The sequence below is a fragment of the Schistocerca cancellata genome, chromosome 3 (assembly GCF_023864275.1).
Source record: "Schistocerca cancellata isolate TAMUIC-IGC-003103 chromosome 3, iqSchCanc2.1, whole genome shotgun sequence".
Lineage (NCBI taxonomy): Eukaryota > Metazoa > Arthropoda > Insecta > Orthoptera > Acrididae > Schistocerca > Schistocerca cancellata.
In genome coordinates, this window is record NC_064628.1 from 66891459 (window position 1) to 66919358 (window position 27900).

The 27900-nt window shown below is 41.3% G+C and overlaps 1 protein-coding gene across 1 annotated transcript in view; it reads left to right on the forward strand.

The window, feature by feature from the left end:
- The window catches only part of LOC126177001 (serine/threonine-protein kinase meng-po), a 382656-nt gene that overhangs the window by 92786 nt on the left and 261970 nt on the right, over window positions 1-27900 (forward strand). Inside the window, exon 3 of the mRNA XM_049924216.1 lies at window positions 8904-8975. Coding sequence (XP_049780173.1) covers window positions 8907-8975 — 69 coding nt within the window. The 5' untranslated portion in view covers window positions 8904-8906. The remainder of the gene's footprint in view (window positions 1-8903; window positions 8976-27900) is intronic.

Below are 27900 nucleotides of genomic sequence, written 5' to 3' on the forward strand. Positions count from 1 at the left end.
TGTTCACGGTTGTTTTTCTATTTTAGGCCTAAAAACTTTAACATACACATCTTTGATTTTTTTTCGATTTCTCACCTGCAATTACGCCGTCTATGAGAACTAATTTTTTGCAGGTCGGTTTTTGTGCCTTTTCAGCGTTTGACAGCATGTCACCTCCAAAGTAATCATGAAGAAATTTGCTTATTTTGGAAATACTTTTTCGTGATTAGTGGTTGTGTATGTCACTGTACTTATGTTTTCTGTCCAGTTGCGTGTCTTTAGTAGATTCATCTTTCAACTGGTATTCCGTGCGCTGTATTCCACAATTTTTCCTGTACTTCACTCTCATATTTTTTCTTCACAAGAATTTTTCGCAAAATGGTATTTGAGCGAACACTCGCGTCTCCACACTCATACGGAGACGCTCACTTGTTCGTCTCTGTGTTCAGTGCGGCGCTAATTTGAATGTTTTGGTGAGAACTGTAGTAGTGAGTCTTTTGGGGAAGAACTTATGTGCTATAATGTGTGTGTGTTTGGATATGTGAAGAAGTCTGATTACTATAAATATAGATATGTCTTCGTTAGCTCTTGAAAGTTGCAAACAATGTTTTGTTGCATGTGTCTTGTTTTCATGCAAGACTTACTTTCCTTGTAATAGAGCTTTTTGTATGTGGCAGTTCCCATCTACTATGAGTTTTTGGGAGACTCTACTGCTTTCTGTGCGGATCTTAGAAGGCTCTAACTGCATTTGTGTAATGTATTAAGACACCACTATTCATGCTCAGCCAGCACTTTATTAATGGCACCGTATCGTATGTCTTTTCTAGATCAATGAACATTAATCGAGCTGTTTTACATCTTATAGTACGTTTCTTCTATTAGGCTTCCCAAAAAATACGATCTACATATGACCGACATGTCCTAAGTACATTTTCGTCTTCTGATTCTTTAAAAAGTTTCTCTTTTCTCTTTTGTAACAGTTGTCTGTAGGGCCGTGTAAAGAAACACATTCCATTCGTATCTCTTCAATTTCTACTATCATTTCTGCTTCGTTCCTTTAAAGCAAAGTATATAATTACCTCCATCCATTGAAGAAGCCAACACAAGATAGAATATATGCCATAATTAAGGCAGAAGATATACGTAGGAGACGCCTCCTCAATTTGCACGAATCTCCTCCGTAGGAATATGTTTTCCAACACATAAAATCCCTCAGTCGAAAATTCAATTGCCAACAATCGCTGTTTGCTGATAACTGTTTCGGCTTGCATTATAATCGCCAGCCAGTGCCACTTAGTCAAATCAAGATGGTCTACTAGATGTAAAAAAACGAGAAAAAATCCTCTATTAATTCGTTTAAATCTGATATAACATTTTAATTAGGTCTTCGCCAATCATAAGATTTTTTTCTATTTAGATACCCTCTTCTATTAAAGATGGGGAAATCTCATTGACTGCTATTCATGTCTACACCCTAAATAATTTACAAACGGGTTTATCCGTGCACGAGGTGCCTTCTGAAAATCATTTAAAATACTGCTGTATTTGACTAAGTGGCGCTGCCTGGCGATTATAACGCAAGCCGAAACAGTTATCAGCAAATAGCGATTGCTGGCAATTGAACAAGGTAAAGTTACGAAGTTTTGGAAAAAAATGGAAATTTGTGATAAGATCTTATGGGACCAAACTGCTGAGGTCATCGGTCCCTAAGCTTGCAAACTACTTAATCTAACTTAAACTAACACGCTACGGACAACACACACACACACACACACACACACACACACACACACACACACACACACACACACATGCCCGAGAGAGGACTCGAACCTCTAACGGGAGGAGCCATGCGAACCGTGCAGGACGCCACAGACCGCACGGCTACCCCGCGCGGCACAAATTTTTGAATACTGTTGTTATATAGGTATGTTCAAATGGCATTTATAGGCGTGCATAAGTTTTAAAATTACATTCTACCTGAAATTTTCAAATTTGCAGCTGTTTTCAAGTCAGGAACATCGATGTAATGCTAGTCATATCCAAATTAGTAACCAAAACGTAACAAAATTTTTATGCCTGTGGCTTATAAAATGATCTCTCTCGAATTTAATTAATGAGTACTGGTTACTGAAAAAATGTACTAAGTATGGCACATTGCACCAAATTTCATTGGCTGTGTTTGCTTCCTGCAGGTGAGCAATAGGAGTGCAGAGCGGGAATTTATGTAGTGGAGAGCGGTAGGAAAGTACTGGCTTTGCTTCAACATATTCCTACAACTGTTATTTTAGCTTCTTTATGGCGATCAAAAATAGAAACTACGTCGTTGTGCTTATTATTAATTCACTGTTCCTCCTCTTATACGATTCAGCCGATTCCTATAAACTTGCAAAGTCAAGATCTCTTTCGTACAGACATAGTCTAATATTTATGACAAGAGTGGCTAATGAAGTATTCTTTTTCTTTGCTTTTGAATACCTTGATACCTTGGGATTTTTGTTTCCTGCTTGATGTACTCGCAATCTGATGCAGAGTTTTTCAACAGAGTATAAAATTCCATTCTAAAACCTACGCGTGGATGCGCAGTCTTTATAGTATATATTTTTATTTGTCGTATTGTGATTGTGAATTCCACAGATCAGTCTTTATTCAGTCTTCTTATTAACAACAAATACCATTAGCGGTTTAGGTACTGACAAATAAGTGTAAGAATCCCTAGGTTCCTTAAAATTTTTCCGCAAGATGTTCTGTTCACAGCTTTACGTAATATTCTCACTACACGATCTTGTATACTTTTTCAATCTTATAAGGAGGCCAGACGGCAATCAGATTTTTTAAAATTTCTTGTATTTATGGTACGCAAATTTCAGAAGTCAAATATTCATCTTCTACAGCAGTTCGAATCGACTTTCAGAAATTCTCGAGAAAATCGACTTTGAAGTTTTCCTGAAGTCTTAAATATCCGAAAGCAAGGTCAACTTCTCGACAGGTGGCGTGGCTTTGTGATAAATGCTCGCCTTCCACGAGGGTGTGTATCGGTCTCATTCCTAGCCGACGCAAATTTTTAAATAGAGGTGCATGATCTACGAGCATTTTTGTGAAGATTAAAATACATAAACATAGAAAAAAAATCGGTAGCGCTTGAGACTGTTATTCGCTGGATCGCTGGTTCCATTCTCGTTTCGATCTTTTTTTTACTTCAGTCAGTTCGAATAGCTACGTCATTTAAATAGAAAATTCATCAAATATATGTTAATTAATACATATCTTATTGTCATTTTCATGAAAAAATGCAAGTCATTATTTCTAATGACATCTCGCACACAAAAATCCAGTTTTAATTTCAAATATAATTTCTTAGTTACCGATCTTTTATAAAAGAGTTGTTAGAGTAAATAAACGCTACAATTTTTTTCATTTTGATGTATTTTACGCATTACGGAGATACTATTAGATCACGCACCTTATTTTGAATATCTACCACAGTTGGGAATCGAACCTGGGCCCCGCACATTGCAAGTGAGCATTCTGCCATAGAGCCATGCAGCCCATGGGGAAAAATGGCTTTGCTTGGGCTATTAAAGGCGCTCGGAAACATTTGAAGTCGAGTTTCTCGAGAATTTTTACAGTTACATTGATCTGCTTCGTTTGATTGATATATGAGTTCTCAACTTTACGTACCTTAAATATAAAAAATCACAAAATTTCTTATTGGCTGCATTGCGCGTTGCCCTAGAAGATTATACAATAGGACAGTATTGAGTGAAACCATGTAAAAAGGCTAGCAATCCTGTTCGCAGGTCAGTATAATGGAAGAGATTTCTACATGGAAAACAAGTAAACCTGCGATTTTCAGTTAACTTAGCCATGTACTGGTGTTGTCTCAGGTTACTATCCATCTGAATGCCTACGAATTTCACGCATGTACCATCTGATTTCACGTCTGGCACCTGTAAACCATTTGAGATGTTCAGAATTGCAAAATATGAACCTCTGTAAGATCATGGATTAAACTGTTTGCTGTGGATCATTAAGCCTGCTACATTATTCCACTCGTTAATTTGACCCTCTTTTTTCCATTACCACATTCCACCCATGCAAAGGGAAGTCCTTAAAATCACCTAAGTTTTAGATCTCTAGTAAAAGTTTATGCTCTATGGAATCGAAGAACTTGGCAAGACCAGAAAGAAATTAAAACAGGGTAATTTTAGTTCTTTGGTTCTCCCAGAATGAGTTCGTGGGATCATACAATACATTGTCAGCAGAGAAGCCTCTGCAATTTCCAACCTGAGTTGCCGTAATACATCATTCTCGAAGAGGTTGTTCAACATGACGTAACAAGCTACCTTCCCAAAAATTTCTTTGAGAACGCGAGAAGGAAGGAGATGTGTCTATAACCAGAGATTGCTTGTTTATCTCCACTTTCATAAATGATTGTTTCTGTCATATACTTCATTCTTTCAGAGGCTGTACGTTGATTTATCGAATGGTTACAAGGATAAATCAAAGGGGCGCTATCAATTCTGCGCAAGATTTTAGTACTTTGCCTAAAATACCATCAAAGGCAGAAGAGATGTGGCTTCTCAGTCATCTATTGGTTTTTGCGACCTCTTCTCTTGTTGATCTGACTAAACTGATGCTCATGGTCAACAATGCGAAGCTTGTCTAACTCAGCCTAGTTGTCATTTTTGTCCCCGTGTTTTCTGCTGCTTTTACGAAGAATTCATTTAATTTAGTACGAACACCTGGCTCGCTACTATTGTTTCATAGATCTGAATATCATTCGTGCTTAATAATATGCCAAATTGTATTTGCTTTTTCTTGGAATTAGGAATTTTTTATACATACTGCCTATAGTGTTCCTTTAGTTCCTGGCACAACACCCATCGATCTCAGATATTAGCCACCCTTTTTCTCTCCTTCCACTGTAATTATTCCTAAATCATTGTAAAGGAAACCTGGATTTATAGTGTTACAAAATGTTTTAGGAAATAATTAAATTTATTATCTACTTTGTATTCTTGTAAATATCTTCCCTCTGTTCCTTCTGTAAATTGTCCTTAAATAGTTAAGTGAATGAACATTTCCATACAATTCCGGGAAATTTTTCTTTTCCCTCATTTTTTAAAATTAGTTGATAGGGATACTTTATTACTGTCATTTGAACATCATCGTGACGTAACTAATTTATTATTGGTTTCACATGTATTTCATTTAATAAACTTCGATTCTTAACTAAATTATCAATCACTGCTGCACTAGATACGCGTATTTCGATTCTTGTTGAGAATTTTAGCCTGGGACTCATGCCAAAGTTGGGCATCAGCAACTCTATGTGACCTCAGTCAGAAGTATCTGGCAGTAAATAAATACTGAAATATCGCTAACAGTTATTTTCCATCAGGTTACCTCCCATGCGGAAAGCGGTTGCACTTAGCGAGTCTTATATGCACTATTAGTGCATTGAGAATGGCTAGCTTCCAGCAGAAATCTAGATCTGCATATTAAAATTTAAAAAGAACGACTGATTGCTGCAATCTATAATTTAAAAGCTATTTTCCAGTTATTTCTACATCTACATACATATTCCGCAATTCACCATACGGTGCGTGGCGGAGGGTACCTCGTACCACAACTAGCATCTTCTCTCCCTGTTTCACTCCCAAACAGAACGAGGGAAAAATGACTGCCTATATGCCTCTGTACGAGCCCTAATCTCTCTTATCTTATCTTTATGGTCTTTCCGCGAAATGTAAGTTGGCGGCAGTAAAATTGTACTGCAGTCAGCCTCAAATGCTGGTTCTCTAAATTTACTCAGTAGCGATTGACGAAAAGAACGCCTCCTTTCCTCTAGGGACTCCCACCCGAGTTCCCGAAGCATTTCCGTAACACTCGCGTGATGATGAAACCTACCAGTAACATATCTAGCAGCCCGCCTCTGATTTGCTTCTATGTCCTCCCTCAATCCGACCTGATAGGGATCCCAAACGCTCGAACAGTACTCAAGAATAGGTCGTATTAGTGTTTTATAAGCGGTCTCCTTTACAGATGAACCACATCTTCCCAAAATTCTACCAATGAACCGAAGACGCCTTCCCCACAACTGCCATTACATGCTTGTCCCACTTCACATCGCTGTGCAATGTTACGCCCAAATATTTAATCGACGTGAATGTGTCAAGCGCTACACTACTAATGGAGTATTCAAACATTACAGGATTCTTTTTCCTATTCATCTGCATTAATTTACATTTATCTATATTTAGAGTTAGCTGCCATTCTTTACACCAATCACAAATCCTGTCCAAGTCATCTTGTATCCTCCTACAGTCACTCAACGACGACACCTTCCCGTACACCACAGCATCATCAGCAAACAACCGCACATTGCTATCCACCCTATCCAAAAGATCATTTACGTAGATAGAAAACAACAGCGGACCTACCACACTTCCCTGGGGCACTCCAGATGACACCCTCACCTCCGATGAACACTCACCATCGAGGACAATTTCTACTAAGTCTTATTCCTAATTGCTTCATGAAGTTTGAAAATCTTTTTTGTTGGGTGCCTTTACACTGTCAGAAACCTATCTATGTTTTGTAATCTAATAATGAAGCACAGCACTCAAACAGGTGTTGAATGCAGTACGCATTTGTCGACCTTATTCATAACACTTCCGCAGTGACACTTTTACCCTTTGTGCTGTACAAGCTACCTTTTTTTGTTTCTCTACTCGTTGCTGCAAGTGTGTCTACAGTTGTTTCGCACCTCTGTCTTTCGAAAAAATTGCCCAGAAATGCTTAGTGAAAATATTGGAAGTCAGAAGGATTTGACAGAGGGTGTACCAGTTGCAATGAGTATTTATGGAATTTCGTTGTACAAGTAACTTCTTACCAATATGGATGTGTGTGATGTCCTTAGATTAGTTAGGTTGAAGTAGTTCTAAGTCTAGGGTACTGATGACCTCAGATGTTAAGTCCCATAGTGGTTAGAGCCATTTGAACCATCTTTTTGAAACTTCCTGGTAAATTAAAACTGTGTGTCAGACCGACACTCGAACCTGGGATGTTTGTCCCTCGCGAGTAAGCTCCCACCGACTGAGCTATCCAAGCTCTGATGAACTACTGAAGGAAGTAAAGCTGTGAGTTTGGGTCGCGAGTCGTGCTGGGATAGCTCAGTCAGTGGGCACCTGCCCGCGAGGGACAATGGTCCAAGATCTGAATCACGATCCGGCATGCAGGTTCAATTTGCCAGGAAGTTTCGTACCAGCTCACACACCGCAGCAGAGTGAAATTTCATTCTGACTACATGATCTTCTTTACCAAGATCTTTCCCCATAGAGGCTGCATTAAACATGACAGCACTGAACTTGTATTTGGCTTATAAAAACTGCTTATCATATACTCTCTACCCTCTGAGCTGCATACTAATTTGAAAATCCCCTCTTGTAAATACTCCCAGAAATACTTTCTTTCTGTTTTAATCCCTCTCTAATTATTACTATTTTTCCATGTCTTGTACGAATGCCCGTGACCTTTTTAGCTGTTTGAATACTTTTGTCTGCGATCTTCAGAGCAGTGAAGCTGCTGGACACGTGTAGAATAAAGCTACCAGAATGCAGCTTCTATGTAACCTCGTGGCTAAATTAGAATGTTTGACGACAGTTCAGTCCTCTGTACTGTTCTGAATTTTACTACTGCCAACTGCAGCTCTTAACTGCCCTAATTCTGCCTGCTCAGCAAGCTCGCCACGTCCCTGGTGTTTAGCAGACAGTACGGTACCCACTCCAAGTGTCGCTTGGTTGAAGTGCTCCGGTCGCCCCTGCAAGACAGGCTACACCGCAGCGCAGATTCAGTAGCGAGGCCAACCAATCCTACAGTAACTAAATCCGTACGCCGTCAAAAATTACTTAAGGGGGGTAGGACGTCAAACGGGCCGACTTGGAGCAGGAGAGGCACCACAGGACATTTCAGTTTCCACTGTCTATACTTTTACAAATAAATTTCTAAAACTTTGTCAGCATGACCAGAAAGCATTCAGAATTCACACTCTTAGCAGTGGAAGTTATAAAACATAACGAAATACTTTTTTTATACATGTGAAATTTCATCATTTTCTTTCACTTACTAATGGCAGCATTTGTTGCTATAGGTACACTTTTCTTCACTTAAAGGTCTATGGAACTCTAGAATTTTCCGAATCTATTAAAAAACTGTGGTAAAAATTGAGGTAATTAACTACAAAATTTGTGTTTTTTCTAAACATGAAGTTTAAAATACAACAGCTCTTTAGTTTTTTCACAAATTAAATAAATTCTAGAGTTTCGTACACCTGTAGGTGTGGCATGTATACTATGAAAAATTCATCGAAGAATCTAACTTATGAAGAAAAGTGTACCTATAGCAACAAATGCAGCCATTAGTAAGTGAAAAAATGATGAAATTTCACACATAAAAGAAATTTATTTTGCTATGTTTTCGAACTTCCACTGCAATGAGTGGGAATCCTGAATCCTTCCTGGTCATGCTGACAAAGCTTTATGAATTTATTTGTAAAAGTATAGACACTGGAAATTAAAATGTCCTGTGATGCCTCTCCTGCTCCAAGTCGGCCCGTTTGACGTCCTACCCCCCTTAAAGTACTTACTTAAATCAGTCTCCCCCCCCCCCCCCCCACACACACAATATTTGTATTACTCTCACACATGCCACACCTGGAAGAAGACTGTCTGTAGGTACCCTGTAATCCCTAATTTTTCTACCTTTACTGTATATCATTAGACAACAGGTACGTAAGAGCAAAGAAATAACAAAAATAGGATAATACAATAAAGAGTAAATAGAGCTGCTATTAGGTAACAATAGTAAGTATATTATTTTGCACAGTCACTCAATCTACATATCAGTGTCTCCTGTTTCAGGTCATGGGCAGCTTATCAAAGAAGGCAATTGGAGGAAGCATCCACCGTATCAGAGAATTTGAGCTAGAGAAGGTTAGTGGCGTTACACTAGAGCATGCTCGCATACGTAATATGTCGTTTGTGAATCATTAAACTACGAGATCCTTTATTATCGTTGTAAGAAATATCCATTGGCAGGTATGTAACAACAAATTGTAGCTTCCCTCGAATCTATTCATGCAACCTATCGAATGTTTCGAATTCGTTCGAGAACCATATGCACGCTACAAGAGTCTATACGTAAGATATGAATCAAGTAGCTTCTACAGTTGTGTTTCAGCTAAGATTTTAGCTAGCTACGCCGTCGCTTTTTGTACTACAAAGCTAAAGGTTCGTTAGGACTTAATTTGAATGACGATACCGAATACTCAAACCTATATCCCACATAGCTCTGTCTGTCAAGGTCTGTTGCACTGACGCCTTTAAACCCGGCGGCGTGAGTCCAAGGCCACATTTCTTCCCAACGTTTCCCGCTTTTCCCCATTTGCACAGGGATCAGTTTCTTGAATCATGTCGAAGCTTTGAGGTAACGGAACGATCTGCTGGTTCCGTGGAACAGCATACCTATGATGCCCTCTGTCAATTATATTTGCAGCCCGTCAGGAAGGTTACTGATTTTATAAAGCATGTCTTGCGTAGTTTATATATTCATTTCATGAAGTAACAAAAATTAGTCTGATATTACGTGCCATCCGAAGAAACTTAAATGCTCGAAACATAGGCTATGCTCCGGAATGTAACTGTGAGCTCTGAATTTTGTTTTCGATGCAGTTTTATGTAATGTAATGATTGATATCCATGACGTGTCGAATTTTGTTATGTTTGCAGATATGAATATTCATTGCTTCTGAGGTTTAAAGACTGAGATGTAAGAAACATATTCTTTGCTGAGACTTCGACCATACAGTTTCATGTGTGTTTCCAATAAGGGCAATGCAGAGGAGTTTGCGACAGTGTTCTAATGAAGTCCATCGCAGTCGCCGACAAAACTTTAAGAACCGTTGTGTTGCACAGCCCATGGCTCTTAAACTAGAGAACTGATACCGTTTCCAAAAAAATGAACGTAGTTGGTCTCTAAAATTTGCATTTTGTAAGTTAACAGAAAACGTTTCGATGCCTGGGTTCACCAAATCAATCTTAAGTTCCGTTTCCATTTCTTTTACAGACTTACCTTTAGGGTGATAATAAGCAATTTTGAGAGAGTAAAATTTTGAAATTAATGCAAACTGAAAAATGCTTTCTTGCTTCATCGAGTTATTGTGTGCATCTTTCCTTTTTTGAGTCCTTTATTGTACAACGGGCTGAGATCCATAAAGAATGATGAAAGGCATTGCTCTTAATGGAAAAACTGCATTATAACATTCTCCTTATACAGACCGTTATGGGTGCACTATGAGTGTTTAATTTCATGCACACCTGATTTAATCGACCAGTTACAACTTGTTCAATCTATCTGTAGTTGCGTCACATTTCTAGGGTCATGTTCCCATCACATGATATTATAAATAAGGATGAAGGGGAACCGAACCGGGAAAAAGGTCGTATATACTAATGGCACGAATAAAATTAGTTCAATATTTTTTAAGAAAACGTCATTCGGTGATTATAAATCGAAGGCAACGAGATGAGATGTGAAGAAATGAAAAGAAGGGTAGCAGTCATAAATTCGTGGAATCTGAAGCGTAAAGAAAAGAACGAGTGAACCAAATGAAAAGACAATTAATGAAAGGCAGTTACTAGCTACAGCCGGCCGCGGTGGTCTAGCGGTTCTGGCGCTGCAGTCCGGAACCGCGGGACTGCTACGGTCGCAGGTTCGAATCCTGCCTCGGCATGGGTGTGTGTGATGTCCTTAGGTTAGTTAGGTTTAAGTAGTTCTAAGTTCTAGGGGACTTATGACCTAAGATGTTGAGTCCCATAGTGCTCAGAGCCATTTGAACCATACTAGCTACAAAAAAGAATAGGAAAAGAACTACATTGGGCACTGATTGAAAGTAGACTGCATAATAGTGTTCTTCAGAAAGAACTGTGGGGATTGGACGGATCGAAGTATGTAGAGGATACGGGCTAACAGAAAACATCAGAATAAATTCGTCATACAGCAAAGCTTAAAGTATTACACTACGTTAATCGTATTCTGTGGATCACCTACACAGGTGTCTCTATGACAGTGAAAGAAAACAAGGATGTATGGTCTATCTAACTGTAATGCAATAAATGCCATAACATCACGAAATATTATTTAACGCGAATTACAAATTAACACTAAACATTTAATGTTGATAGTTTCCGTGAAGATACTCTTCAGTGGGGAGGAGGCAGTTGCCAACAGAAAATACTTTAATTCGGTCCTAAACTCAACCGTAACCCATCACAAATTTTATGTGCTCTAACAGGTTATGGAATACACGTGAATCTTTGGGTCTGACTCCTTTCTATATAAATGATAATCCCTTGAAGTCCTGATAGAGGTTATTTTGTTTTTACCTTTTCTTCCTGCTTTGCTTTATTTTGTTATTGTAGCAGAACAGAAATATTCATCACAACAAAGGACGTTAATGAACGTACGCATTGTGAAGCAGTTGTCAAATCAAGGTTTTTCAAAAGGTCTCTGCAGGACGCTCTAAAATTATTAACAGATATAATTTGTATAATACGCTTCTGTATTCCGGAAATACAGGGTGGAAGTGCTGCGTTTTAGAGACCGCCATTAACATGGAGGAACTAGCGCATCTGCAGTGGTTGATATAAATTTGTTACTAGTTGCCATTTCAGCAGCCATGGTTATCTGAACAACGCATCTTTGTTTACGGCGCCTCTGTTGCAACTGGTTGTGCGGTATCGCACACAGCGCAGATTTTGCCTTCAGTTCAATGTTGGTCGACACAATGCTGTCCTATCTCGCCCAACAATAATAAAAGTTGTTCAACAACTTCAGAACGAGCGGAACAATGAGATCTGGAACAGCTCGGAGAAGTGTTCCGACAGTTAGAACAGCAGAAAATATCGACAAAGTTTGACAAACTGAGGAAGCCATCCCTCGGCGTTCAGCAGTACGACATGCTCGCGCTCTGCGCATTTCGGACAGGTCATTTCGCCGCATTTTGCACTTTGACCTACGTGTTCAACCTGTTAAAATCATGGTGGTTCAATAGCTGAAGTAAAATGACTATGTACGACGGCATATGTTCTCATAAGGGATGCTGGACGCCCTGAAAATGATAGTATTCTGATAATGAGTGAGGAGACTCATCTTCAGTTAACAGGTGGTGCGAACAAAGAAAATTGCAGGTACTGGTCGGAAAATAATCCTCGGGAACTACGTGGTGAGAAGGTAACTGTGTGGGAGGATTATCCCGATTCGGTATCATTGGACACTACTTTTTTCGAGAAAATGGACGCACTTTGAGTGTCAACTCAAATTTTTTATGCCAGAACTGAGAAGATGACTGATCTCGGTAATGTTTGGTTTCTACAAGATTAAGCTACTTTCAAAAAAATGCTCAAACGTGTGTCAATTCCTAAGGGCCCAAACTGCTGACGTAATCGGTTCCCATACTTACACGCTATTTAAACTAACTTAAACTAACGTATGCTTAGAACAACAAATACACCCAAGCCCGAGGGAGGACTCGAACCTCCGGCTGGAGGGGCCGCGCCGTCCATGATATGGCGCCTCAAATCGCGTTACCACTCCGCGCGGCTGAAGCTACTTTCTATAAACCAAAATCACGCGCGTCTTTTCTAAAGGAACATATTCCAGGACGCCTCATTTCCTTATATGGGGATGTGGAGTGGCCTCCTCGATCTCCAGATCTTTCTCCGTGAGATTATTTCTTGTGGGATTACATGAAATCTTGGGTTTACTTTGAAGAACCACAGGCTCTTGAAACTTCTTCAGAAGTAATTACTTAAGAAACTCGTGAACTCCCCTTGCTGTGCTTGATAGGTGTATGGACAATTTTTCCAGTCGCGTGTAACAGTGCCTGGACAAGAACAGCCACGATTTGGATTACGTCATTTTTCGCACTACAATGCATTCTTGTTCGTGCCTTATGTTTATTAAGTAGCATTACATTTGTAATCTCTGAAAAATATATAAATTAAAATTTATTTTAAAAAATTAATGTCGGAATTTTTTGAAAATTGTACCACCTTCCTGCCGGACCCTGTACATGCTCTCTGACTTGAGTTGCTAGTGAATGGAAATACGCAGAATAAATTAATTTCCTTTGTATATCAATAGCAATAAACATATGTGCCATAAACATGAATGAGAAATGGCGATTCATTAATTCTAGGATGTGATCCTAATGTGCACACAGTCCGTGCACTATTTTAGTTGATTTCTGTTTACCAGTTTCGTTTATACCACCTTCAGAGACCAGAGTGCCTCGTGGTGGCGGCAAAGACATCACTGATGTAGTAGTACCCCAGTCAGATGTGCAAACGAAGCTTATGCGAATATTCCTCTGTGCTGTGTGTAAGGTAGGTTTTCTGAGAATATTTGGCGTCTATCTTCAAGAGTCTAACATTTCTGTTTTTCAGCATCGAAGTGACGCTTTCCATTGAGCAACTCAGGTCTGTCATAATTTTTGTACTGCTATTCTTTGTAGACGTTCAGTTCTTTTATTAGTGGCTCAAATGGCTCTGAGCGCTATGGGACTTAACTTCTGAGGTCATCAGTCCCCTAGAACTTAGAACTACTTAAACCTAACTAACCTAAGGACATCACACAACACCCAGTCATCACGAGGCAGAGAAATCTTTTATTAGTCCTATTTGGTACGGGTCTTGCACACTCGAGCAATATTGTATCATGTTTCATATGACTGTTTTTTAAGCAATCACAATTGTAGAAGGTATTTTCCCAGCACCTTAACAATGAAACAGTCTTCCAACCACTTTACCTACGACTGAGTCTACGTGCTCATTCCATTTCATATCCCCACAAATTATTCCACCCAGTTGTTTGTGGGAGTTAGAAATTTTACTTTTCTGAATATTTAAAGCGAGTTGTCGATCTTTGTACCACTTTGAAGACTTATCAAGATCTGACAGTATTTCTGCAGCTTTTTTCAGACAGTACTTCGTTAGATGAATCTGCATTGTCTGCAAAATGTGCGCTGACATACCACAGGGTGAGAGACACGTGCATCTCCCACCGGCCCTCTCCCTCACAGAGCTCCACGGAGACATTCCGCCAGCGGCTGCGACGTGCCTGCTATTTCCGGACTCGGCGCACGCCGGCCGGCTACGTCACACTAGCTCATACCAGCCAGGCGCCAAGTGCTGGGGCGTGTCTCACGTCTGCACAAACAACCGCCGACACAGGCAGCACCATGCCGTGCTGCTCACGAGCTGCTGATATTAGAAAGTCTTGTGTCCAGGAGAAACGTTTACTGGCTGCAGATGTCACCTCAAAACAGACGTACTCTGCTGGCTGGCCATTAAAACAGCGGCAGCACGGAGGACAGCATTAACGAAATTGTACTTACTGTGCGTATACTTTACAGTACAGATTATTAATTTTGTAGATGATTTAGTGTGGTGTCACCGCCAGACACAGACAGTTGTACGACGACTTTGCTAGCGACTACACTGACGAAGCCTTTCTCTCATTTGCCGAGAGAGAGTTAGAGTAGCCTTCAGCTAAGTCCATGACTACGACCTAGCAAGGCGCCATTAACCATATCTGGAGAGTGTCTCATTTGTATAGTCAAGAGCGATGTACCACAATGATGGAATTAATGTTAAGTATTAAAGAAGCTACGTACTTTTCTTTAGTGCATTCATAACGTATACTGTTCCAGACTTCACGCCCGTCTGCGTTAGATAGCGTGCATTTCAGCCTCCTCTATCTACAAGGTGTTGGCACATTTGCCAACACATCATTTAGACGTATACAGGACGCCAAATTTAAAGCACGGAGTTGCCACCCGTGGCAGCAAAAATCACTTTAACACGTCTGGGCATCGCGTCGAACTCAGCTTGGATAACGGATACGGGACATCATTCCATACTGCTTCATCTGTCGGCCGGAACTGGAGAGTGGATATGGAAAACGTTCTAAAAATCTATTTTAATGCCATTGTGTTCTCTGCGCCCTGTTTCGTATCCCCGAGATGCATTTCAACAATCAAATCAGGTAGAAAACATTTCAGACATTTATTACTAAAACGTGCCAAGCAGTGCTGCCATCAGAAGTTCGAAATGCCGTTCCAGTGCTTTCAACTGACTACTTTGATTTTAAAGATACTCCTGAAGCACTGGTATCAAAGCAGGAGAATAGAATCTCCAAATGCAGTATGATCAAAATGTCTCATTGTCATGTAACTCAAATAGCTATTAACAATTATTCTTACTCTGAAACAGGTGAGTGGAATACTCAAATAGCTGTTAACAATTCTTACTCTGAAACAAGTGAGTGGAATAGCGTCAAGGTATTAAAAAGAGGAAACTCCATGGCAGATATATGTACTTCAAATGAAAGATCAGCAACGCTTATCACTTGCAAAACAGAAAGAACTGTAAATGGTATTGTCATTTGTGACACAAAAGCACAGGGCGTCTTACGGTAAACATTGCAACGTCTGATACCAGAGATGGAGTTATTTAAGAAACAGATATCAACAGTGTGAGATCTTTTTCATGATTTTAGTTATGTTATTCTCTCATTTAAAAAAAGTTAAAGAAATGAAATATGGTTTTTGATACAAAAAAATGGTTCAAATGGCTCTGAGCACTATGGGACTTTACATCTCAGGTCATCAGTCCCCTAGAACTCAGAACTAGTTAAACCTAACTAATCTAAGGACATCACACACATCCATGCCCGAGGCAGAATTCGAACCTGCGACCGTAGCGGTCGCGCGATTCTTGACTGAAGCGCCTAGAACCGCTCGGCTACAAATGCCGGCGTTTTTTATACATACAGTTGCACTAATTAAAATATTTCTGCTCTATTTCCGTACTTGTATTATCACAAATAAAACGTTGTCCCTTTGTATTAACGGCAGTTCGGACAAAAACTTTCTTATCGGCATTTAAAACCGGTCAGTATCCTGGTATGGTATTCAAATGTTCTTAATACGTTATTTGGTTTCTAATTAGTCTCATTATTTTTCGCAGTGGTGAGGTGGGCAGCATAATTATATGCTGTCAGAATGCCGCCTTAATATTCTGGATACAAATAAGTTACGTACTAAAAGAGATACATCAGTCTTTAATTCTCCTGACCAATGTGAGATTTGGCACTTAGAACGTATTCCACTTCCACTCTTCAGTTCATCAATCGGACTGGCTGAGTGGTGGCGCAGCAGTGTTCCGGCAGCCCGTGAACAGATGTTATCAATGCGTGAGAGATCTGGAGAATCTGCTGGCCAGGACAAGTGTCTTATCGAGGCACAGCGGTTGGACAAAAGTATGGGAGCACCGCTGCATGTTTGAACATCATAGCAGATCGTAACCAAGCCAGCAGGTTGAGCTGTAGTATTTGACCAAGAACGCCACCTGTGTAATTTGTCAGAATAGTGTTCTGTATAATGATGAGTACATTATGTCGGAAATAAACGAACTCGAACTTGGTGCTCCTATGGTGGGTGCAAGTTAGCCGAAGTGTTTGGTGCTCTAAGGGGGACCGCCTCGAAGATTTATACCGGATACAGAGAAAGCAGAAAAACGTCATCTGCTAAGTCACAACGTGGACGAAAGTGTGTGTTGAGAATACGTGACAAACGATCGTTGACAAGGATTCGGACGAAAAATAAGAGGACGCAGCTGCGAAAGTCACTGCAGAAATGAATGTCGCACTCGCGAACCCTGTCAACACCAAGCCAACACAGAATTCCAAAATCACTCATCGGTGATAGGCAAGCCCGTAACAGGAAACGTGGTGCCGAAGCCTTACAACCTGGACTATGGAGCAATTGAGGCATGTCATTTAGTCGGATGCGCGCCGTTTCACGCTGGCTGAGTTTACGACGTAAGAGTGAAACAGGGCGCGGATGATTTGGGCAGCCATATCGTATTATTCCATGGGTTCCAAGGCTACTCTGCAAGGTTTCATTACAGCCAAGGATCATGTGATTATTTTGGCTGATGAGGTCCACCACGTAGTACAATGTTCGTTACCCCAGTAGCGATACTGTGTGCCAAGGCGACAGGGCCTCTGCCCACACAGCTCCCATCGTCCAGGACTGGTTTTGTGAGCACGAGGAAGAATTGTCGCATATCACAAGATCTCGGTTTTATTAAGCTTTTTAGTCTACTTTTAAGAGAAGGGTGCGTTGTCGTTATCCACCTCCACCTTCGCTACCTGACCTTGCCGCTATTTTACAGGAATAACGGTGTAAAATTCCCTTGAAAACCATAGAAACCTGTACTGATCCACTCTGAGACGTTTGGAAGCTGCTTTCAGTGCCAACGGGTTTCCTGCACTGTGTTAGGCGTGGTAATTCGTGGTGTTTGTGGTGTTTCCATGTTTTTGACCACCACATGCAGGTCACTACAGCACGGGTAATATGCGGTCTCGCGTTATCTTCATGAAGATGACATCATAGAGAAGTGGAAGATAGCGCACAGCCAACGGCCTTAACACATGTAAACTGACCTAGCTATGACGGAGAAAGCCTTAGTACGAGGTGCATTCAAGTTCTAAGGCCTCAGATTTTTTTTCTCCGGACTGGAAAGAGATAGAAACATGCGCATTGTTTTAAAATGAGGCCGCGTTCATTGTCCATACGTCCGAGAGACGGCAGCATCGTACAGCAGATGGAATTTTACAGCCAGCGGCGAGAATGAGAACTGTTTTAAATACTTAAAATGGCGACGTTTTCCTTACTTGAGCAGCGTGCAATCATTCGTTTTCTGAATTTGCGTGGCGTGAAACCAATTGAAATTCATCGACAGTTGAAGGAGACATGTGGTGATGGAGGTATGGATGTGTCGAAAGTGCGTTCGTGGGTGCGACAGTTTAATGAAGGCAGAACATCATGTGACAACAAACCGAAACAACCTCAGGCTCGCACAAGCCGGTCTGACGACATGATCGAGAAAGTGGAGAGAATTGTTTTGGGGGATCGCCGAATGACTGTTGAACAGATCGCCTCCAGAGTTGGCATTTCTGTGGGTTCTGTGCACACAATCCTGCATGACGACCTGAAAATGCGAAAAGTGTCATCCAGGTGGGTGCCACGAATGCTGACGGACGACCACATGGCTGCCCGTGTGGCATGTTGCCGAGCAATGTTGACACGAAACGACAGCATGAATGGGACTTTCTTTTCGTCGGTTGTGACAATCGATGAGACGTGGATGCAATTTTTCAATCCAGAAACAAAGCGCCAGTCAGCTCAATGGAAGCACACAGATTCAACGCCACCAAAAAAATTTCGGGTAACCGCCAGTGCTGAAAAAATGATGGTGTCCATGTTCTGGGACAGCGAGGGCGTAATCCTTACCCATTGCGTTCCAAAGGGCACTACGGTAACAGGTGCATCCTACGAAAATGTTTTGAAGAACAAATTCCTTCCTGCACTGCAACAAAAACATCCGGGAAGGGCTGCGCGTGTGCTGTTTCACCAAGACAACGCACCCGCACATCGAGCTAACGTTACGCAACAGTTTCTTCGTGATAACAACTTTGAAGTGATTCCTCATGCTCCCTACTCACCTGACCTGGCTCCTAGTGACTTTTGCTTTTTCCAACAATGAAAGACACTGTCCGTGGCCGCACATTCACCAGCCGTGCTGCTATTGCCTCAGCGATTTTCCAGTGGTCAAAACAGACTCCTAAAGAAGCCTTCGCCGCTGCCATGGAATCATGGCGTCAGCGTTGTGAAAAATGTGTACGTCTGCAGGGCGATTACGTCGAGAAGTAACGCCAGTATCATCGATTTCGGGTGAGTAGTTAATTAGAAAAAAAATCGGAGGCCCTAGAACTTGAATGCACCTCGTACATCTCCTTGTAGCTAAATGGGCCCTCCCTGTAGGCAACGGCCAATAAGGAACGAGAGTGAGCTGGTGGAAAATACGGCATTTACTTTACAATTCGTGTTATGACCAGGTCACCAGCGCACTCCTGTAGAACTTGTGGTTACATGCATTAAAGTTTAGTACACATTGCTATCGCCTTTAGAGAAGTATTGCAAGTGTTTGCATGTATAAGAAGTTGTCTTACGTTTTAAAGACAGAGACAAATTTGAACACTGCTACCACCTGCTAAGACGAAATCCCACTCCTTGTTCAGTCAGTAAAGCTGACAGCCGTTAAATGCCGCTCGCGGAGATCTATCTGCACCACTGTTTCGGCCTTCAGGACGGTCATTTCCAACAACAAACTACATTGTCTTCGACTGGTAAGTGGCACCACTAATCGTTCGCGCCACCCCCCCCTCCTCCCCCACCCTTTCCATCACAGAAAACCGAGTGCACAGAAACCAAGTGCCTAGCTTCTTCAATGTATTTTAATAGCTCGACTAAAAGACTGTGTCATTACACACATCAGAAATGAAACGCCTGCTGCCCAAATTACCGGCTATGTGAACCAGTGATGATCGTGTGGTGTATCCAATAGCACCCCAAACTACCACCCCAGGTACTCGTGAGAATCACTGCCAGGTTGATATTAAACCACGGCTGCCATCGACAACACCTTTGTAGATTTTCCCTCGTAGCACCGCTGTACTGAAACTGTGTGGAGCTCAAACACATTAATCACATCTTTTTCGGCTGAATCCGAGTGGCTGATTACAGAGCTGGTGCGCATATATCAAACGCTTTCTTCTCATTTATTAATCCTCTTGTTTGCGAAGAAGTTTGACAAAATCATTAGTGGAATTTATTTTAAAAACTGTAATTAAATTGTAACAGTTCAGTTTGGGTGTGTGTGTGTTTGTGTGTGTGGCTGTGTGTGGTTGAAATCTGATTGTTAATTGGGCCGATGTATTTCTGTCTGTACTATTTTAACTGGTCGTACCGTTGTATGTTTGGTTATCCCTATTATTCAGAAAGGAATTTTAAGTCGTGTTGATAACATATTATGCAGATAAATCACTGCATCGAAATTATTTTCGGAGTCCTTCATAAATAGCCTGTTTTGTTTGTACGCAAATTGTGTTTATAATATATTGAATGGATCTGATTGAAAGTGGGTGCAAGAGTAAAACACATACGAAAAGAAAAAGCACTAAAAATGACAAAATAAAAATGAAACAGAATGCTGTGATCAGTAAACGATTCCGTTTCATCAGTGGATTACGAAATTAAAACGGGATTTTGTCTAGGCAAAGTACTGCAAAACTTATCGATGTTTTAATTAATTAATGGTAATTAAAACAACCGTTTATCAGAATCGAGGTATTTCGACCTCTGGTTACGATTTAAATGCCTTAATTGCTGCAATAGGCTGTTCTAAAACAACCGTCAAAATTAAGATGAGAGCAGTCTCTTATCAAACTATGGAAGCTATCGCCTACAAAATCTATTGTGTCTCTGCGAATAAAAGGTGGTTCTCACATACAATACATGTTAATAAAGCTGAGGATAATTTATGAAAGTGAAACAAAATGCGAAAGCTTTAACCACGCGAGGAAAGGTAAGTACGAATACAAAGACCTATATGGAAAGGGACGCATAATTTCAAGCAGTTTTATGTAGTGGCCCAAATTTTCTCTTATATTACATCAGGATCAACTTTCGTAGAAGTTTAGGTTATAGTTTACATATAATTTTTATCTAAGGCAATCGATTCGAAATAGATCGGCTGGTCGCAATCGATATTGTGTTTATGAAAAGAGAGGCGAGTTCAATAGAATTGCATCACAACTGAACCTCGACATATTTACTATTTATGAATATGTCTGAGGAGACTTTGTTAACTCCCTCCTCCAGTATATTTTCTGTGTTACATATCTCATCCAGAAGCTCCAAATATTGAACGGTATCGAGGTTACGATGTCAGTGTCACTGGAACGCAATATGAGCTGCAGGGCGGCACATCACAAAGCATGCGTGAGCTCCTTTACTACGACGCATTAATCCACGCTGCCGACGTGGCGAATGTCGGCAATGTGTATTTACCGCAGCTTCCTCGCGTGTGTCACAGGAATTTATATGACACGTTTGTGAGGCACTTATTTCACCTCCAGATAAATTTTAAGTATTATGCAGAGCCTTTGTTACCCTTGTTGCTCCCAGGCGCTAGAGCTCTTCTCCGCTGCTAAATGGTGTCCACAAATACCTTTCATCGAGTCGCCAAGAATGTGGAAGTCACGTGGCAAAACATCTAGGCAACGAGATGTGCCTCTGTTTCCTTAAAGTTTTGGAATGTGTGGGCAGATGTTACCACGAAGCCTTTACGTAGTACCTCTCGTTTCACAGACCATTTGTAGCCTTAAGTATTGACTGATCTCTACAGAATAGAAAGAAAAGGGAGAACTGGAGGAAGGCAGGAAAGGGAAAAATAGTATAGAGAAAACAAGATGGAATTTACTATCTAAAAACGTTTTAATAACTACTTTCTAAGGATATAGCTCGCATTGTTACGATGGCTATCTTCTGGTGAGGGATTGATCGGAAGAGTAATTCTATGCTTTGTTGTTGGTGACGATCTGGGACAGAAATGTGCGTTTTCCGTCATAATCTGAGTGGATGTAAGCACAAATCTGGTTATCAGAAGTTTTCATAGACACCTACTTTAGGAGCTATAAAGACAGAGGGTTTCAGAGAAAACTTGGAGAATATCCCAGACGACTTTTCCAATCATGCTATTGTTCATCAGCTGTATAATATGTTTATCATGCGATTAAAATCGGTGTCAGAGGTATGGTTTCGTATGAGACTGACAGGAACATTTTCTTCGGAAAAATAGTTCGTTAAGTTAATAAGGGAACCGATTCGTAAGAGCAATGTTTTAGAGCTCCTTTTAACGTTTTAGAGCAACAGAACCGTTCTAATCATTTAATGTAGAGTAGGGTCACAGAGACCTTAAGTGTCAACAGGAATGTACACTCCTGGAAATTGAAATAAGAACACCGTGAATTCATTGTCCCAGGAAGGGGAAACTTTATTGACACATTCCTGGGGTCAGATACATCACATGATCACACTGACAGAACCACAGGCACATAGACACAGGCAACAGAGCATGCACAATGTCGGCACTAGTACAGTGTATATCCACCTTTCGCAGCAATGCAGGCTGCTATTCTCCCATGGAGACGATCGTAGAGATGCTGGATGTAGTCCTGTGGAACGGCTTGCCATGCCATTTCCACCTGGCGCCTCAGTTGGACCAGCGTTCGTGCTGGACGTGCAGACCGCGTGAGACGACGCTTCATCCAGTCCCAAACATGCTCAATGGGGGACAGATCCGGAGATCTTGCTGGCCAGGGTAGTTGACTTACACCTTCTAGAGCACGTTGGGTGGCACGGGATACATGCGGACGTGCATTGTCCTGTTGGAACAGCAAGTTCCCTTGCCGGTCTAGGAATGGTAGAACGATGGGTTCGATGACGGTTTGGATGTACCGTGCACTATTCAGTGTCCCCTCGACGATCACCAGTGGTGTACGGCCAGTGTAGGAGATCGCTCCCCACACCATGATGCCGGGTGTTGGCCCTGTGTGCCTCGGTCGTATGCAGTCCTGATTGTGGCGCTCATCTGCACGGCGCCAAACACGCATACGACCATCATTGGCACCAAGCCAGAAGCGACTCTCATCGCTGAAGACGACACGTCTTCATTCGTCCCTCCATTCACGCCTGTCGCGACACCACTGGAGGCGGGCTGCACGATGTTGGGGCGTGAGCGGAAGACGACCTAACGGTGTGCGGGACCGTAGCCCAGCTTCATGGAGACGGTTGCGAATGGTCCTCGCCGATACCCCAGGAGCAACAGTGTCCCTAATTTGCTGGGAAGTGGCGGTGCGGTCCCCTACGGCACTGCGTAGGATCCTACGGTCTTGGCGTGCATCCGTGCGTCGCTGCGGTCCGGTCCCAGGTCGACGGACGGGCACGTGCACCTTCCGCCGACCACTGGCGACTACATCGATGTACTGTGGAGACCTCACGCCGCACGTGTTGAGCAATTCGGCGGTACGTCCACCCGGCCTCCCGCATGCCCACTATACGCCCTCGCTCAAAGTCCATCAACTGCACATACGGTTCACGTCCACGCTGTCGCGGCATGCTACCAGTGTTAAAGACTGCGATGGAGCTCCGTATGCCACGGCAAACTGGCTGACACTGACGGCGGCGGTGCACAAATGCTGCGCAGCTAGCGCCATTCGACGGCCAACACCGCGGTTCCTGGTGTGTCCGCTGTGCCGTGCGTGTGATCATTGCTTGTACAGCCCTCTCGCAGTGTCCGGAGCAAGTATGGTGGGTCTGACACACCGGTGTCAATGTGTTCTTTTTTCCATTTCCAGGAGTGTATATGCACCGTCTATGAAGCATTTATTCTATCTCGAGACAAGTCTTTATGATACTGCAGAACATCTGTTACCTCTGTCGCTCCCAGGCACAAATCTGTCCTTCGTTGCATCAATGACCGTAGGTGTTACGAAAGGTAAGAAATATCTCCGCTTAGCAAAAGTGACAGAAAACAAACTGCAAAGTCGGTATCATATAATCAGGTACTTGACAGAAGATGTGGAGCACAAATGAATAAAATTCGGAAGCATTGGACAATATGCGTTACACGTCTACGCACCGAGTAAGTTTGAGGAGGATAGGAAAGACACAACGTGATTCAACAGCCATATTAGAAAGTTGACACGAAAGCAAGGAGAACTTCATCACAGATTTAAGCGAACTCAAAGTCTTGTTGACCAACAAAATTTGAATGAAACTAAAAATACAGTTAGGAAAGCAAAGTGAAAAGCGTTCAATGAATTCGAAAGTAGAATTTTTCCATGCGAACTGACTACAAATTTTAAGAATTTATGGTTGTATATAAAATCATTAAGTAGATCAAAACCATCTATCCAGTCGCTCAGTGATTATACTGGCACGGAAATTGAAGATTACACAGGGAAGGACGAAATACTGAATTCGGTTTTCCGAAATGATATCGCTGCGTAAGATGGTGATACGGTTTCTCTTTTCAGTTATCGCACGAACGCCGAAATGGAATATATTGAGATAAGTGCCCGCAGAATAGAAAATCGCTCGTCAGTGGATAGGACGTCAAACTGCACAAAATATCTATGAGATTTTACAGAGATTATGTGAAAGAAGTTGCTCCTGTCCTAACATCAGTTTTTCCGTAGTACCTGCAGCAAGGAAGGGTACCTAGTGCTCGTAAAAAACGCAACTCTTTCCCACTTTCGTAAGACTCGTTGGAAAAACTCACAAAGCGATAGAGTGATAGGCCCATATCACAGATATCTATCTGCTGTAGAAAATTGGAACATGTTTTATACTCACTCATTGAGACCTTTTTAGATACCGAAAATTTCCTCTATAAAAATTAACGTGGCTTCTGCAAATGGAGATCTAGCTGAACTCAGCTTTCTCTGTTCATTCACGACGTCAGAGAGCAGTAGACAATGCTCCCAGGTTGATGCCATGCTGCGTGACTTTCGGAAGGCAGTCCATACAGTCCTGCTCTATCCTTCGGTGAATTAAAAATGTGAGTGATGTGGTAGATGAAGTACCAAGTTCCATGAAACTCTGCGCGGTCGCTGATGTTGTCTATAGGGAGATGGAAACGCCAGCAGACTGTAGCAAAACGCAGAGAGGCCTGCTGAGCATCGATGACTGATGCAGGGACTGGTGGTTGACTCTTAACATAAATGAAAGTATGATTAGCGGGTAAAATAATTAAAAACCGATTGGATATTTTTTTAAATGACTTCTCTGAAAGTAACACATAAAATAAATTGGAGAAACATTTGGTGCCATTTTGAATGACGCTTGAAATCATATATTGCAGATGAGACTGCATGGTTTACATAAGCCATATGACGAATATAATGCAGTACTATTTAAAATTCTAAGGTCCTGAGTTAAACACTGAACTGTAAATTCTCAATCAGCATGTCATTTGGTGAACATGATTTCGAGCATCATTGAAAGGAGTGTCAAATTTTTGTCTAATCTGTTTCACTTCTTACTTCTACACAAATAATTTCACAAAATATTTGACCGGTTTTTTTAGACTTGTTTTTTATTTCATTTTTATTGACATTTCAAATAACACCAATATAAATTTTTATGCGCGTAATAGCTAGGCCTTGAAGAGATTAACTTCTTCATTTACATAACTAGCAGCAGCTGTTTGTAAAACGTATGTCTTCCCTCGAATCAATAATTAAGATTTTCTTAATTCCTCTGAATAGTTTCAAGAAATTAATTTTTGCTTTTACGAAACTAGATCTCATGCTGGTCAAATAATTTCCAGGAAGTTTTGTTTTCGCTTTGCTCCAATATTTGATCAATAAACAGTACAAAAGATTATCACTATTTGATTGCGTTATTTGTGATAAATCATTGTAAACAACAGCAATGTACACTGAGATGACAAAAGTCAGGGAAAACCTCCTAATATTGTGTTGAACCTCCTTTTGCCGGGCATAGTTCAGCTACTCGACGTTATATACACTCAAAAAGTCGCTGTAAGTCCCATGCAGAACTACTGAGTCATGCTACATCTATAGCCGTTCATAACCGGGAAAGTGTTTCGGGGCTTTGTGCACCAACTGATCTCTTGATGGTGCCCCATGTCGGACGATCAGTCTCTCGAATTGTCCAGAATATTCTTCAAATCAATCGCGAACAATCGTGGCCGTTGACATGAGAACGCTTTTAGGAAAAATAAAGTCCACGAATGGCTGCAAATGGCCGTTTCATATAAACACAGCCCACACTGTTATGGAGCTACCACCAGCTTGCACAGTACCTTGTTGACAACTTGGGTCCATGACTTCGTGGGGGCTGTGTCACACTATAACACTACCATCAGCTGCTACCACCTGAAATCAGGACTCATCTGACTAGACCACGGTATAGGGTCCAACCAACATGGTCAAGAGCCCAGTAGAGACGCTGCAGACTGTGTCGTGCTCTTAGCAAAGGCACTCGAGTCGGTCGTCTGCTGTCGTAGCCCATTAACGTCAAATTTCGCCTCAGTGTCCTATCGGATGCGTTCATCGTGAAACGTCCCCTTAGAAAAATTATGCAAGACTGTGCTTAAACTGACACACAATATTTTTTTAGCGCAACGCAATCTGACTTTCAAAAATCCCTGCAAAAGAATGGCCCTGACTAACATTAACCTATACCTTTCACAAATCACTTACCTCACCAAAAATCTTCGTTACTCGAACTACTGCAATACAGCGAGCGCCACTACTGCCAGCTAAATAAGAGATTCAAACTACTGAAGGCACTAACTACTGATAGGCATAGTTAGCAAATGAAAGATTTTAATAGAGAACAAACAATGTATTTACCTTAATAGTCATCAAAAGTCATAATATATACAGCAGCTCATGACATCCATTTTTACAAATTTCAAAACTCCGCCATCTCTCTCCCCACATCCACCACTGCTGGCGGCTCACCTCCAACTGCGCAACGCTACGCGCTGTTCACATCCAGCTGCCGCTGCCCAACACTACAATGGCAGACAACAATGCAAACTAGCCACAGACTGCACACAGCACAGCCAGTGATTTTCATACAGAGCGCTACGTAACGTTGCCAATAAGAAAACATAAACAGCCTACTTACATAAAGAAAACATAAACAGCCTACTTACATCGTACGTCTCACATTGATTTCTGCGGTTGTTTCACGCATTGTTCTTCGTCTGTTAGCACTGAGAAACTCCGCTGCCTTCGGTGGCTCTGAAATTTAGTATTCTCGGCACACTTTTCACTCTGTGGATCTCGGAATATTGAATTCCCTATGATTTACGAAATGGAATGTCCCATGTGTCTAGCTCCGAGTACACGACTCTGCGTTCAAAGCCCGTTAATTCCTTCTGTGCGGGCGTAGTCACTTCAGGAACCCTTTCACACTAACTACCAGATTAGAAATATCAGCTCCGCCAATGCGGTGCCCTTTTATATCTTGTGTACGCGTTACTACCGCCATCTATATATGAGCATATCACTATCCTATGACTTTTGTCGTTTCAGTGCAAAATACTTTCCAGTAACTCTCCGGAACAAACTAAAGGAATTGCCACGTAAAAGTAGTTGTAGGAAAATCAGATGTCTGGTTAAGATACATTTCGACAATATTAAGGAAACGTAATTCATATGCGACAGAAGTGATTTAAAAATACTCGTTTGACTGAGTTTTGAGGATCACTAAATACAAGTGTAGCTAGACAAATGAGGAAATCCAAAATAAAAGATGCACATACACTGACCAGCGCTTTCTTATTTTTCAACCTCACCAAGAAACGGACGGAAAAGAAATGTGCGCACTAGTGGGATTACTTTATATGCCAGGTAGCAAAAGAGATGATACCTCAACACTGAAGAAATGTGGTGTGGTTCACCAGTGTACAAATGTATTATGTCTCAATTGAGATTCAACTTTCTTCTAAATTGTCTGAGATTTGATGATAAGACCAAGAGAAATAAGGAAAATAAATTTTCACCTATTGGTGAGGTCTGGACAGCTTTTGTAACCAATTGCCGCTCAATTTGCTTTCCTCATATATATGTAAAAACTGATGAGTAGCTATTGGGATTTCGTAGCAAATGTTCATTCTGTGTTTCCTTTGCCTTATAAATATGGCATCAAATTCATCGCAATGTATGATGCCAGGACATATTATGTGATAGATGCTCTTCTATATATGGGTGAAGAGAATAGAAAGTCAAACGATACTCTGCAACATACTATGTGAAAGCTCTGTCCACAACTATTCCTCACGTGATTTGTGACAATTGGACAATTGGTTCACATCTATACCTTTGGCATACAATATGCTGAAAGAAAAT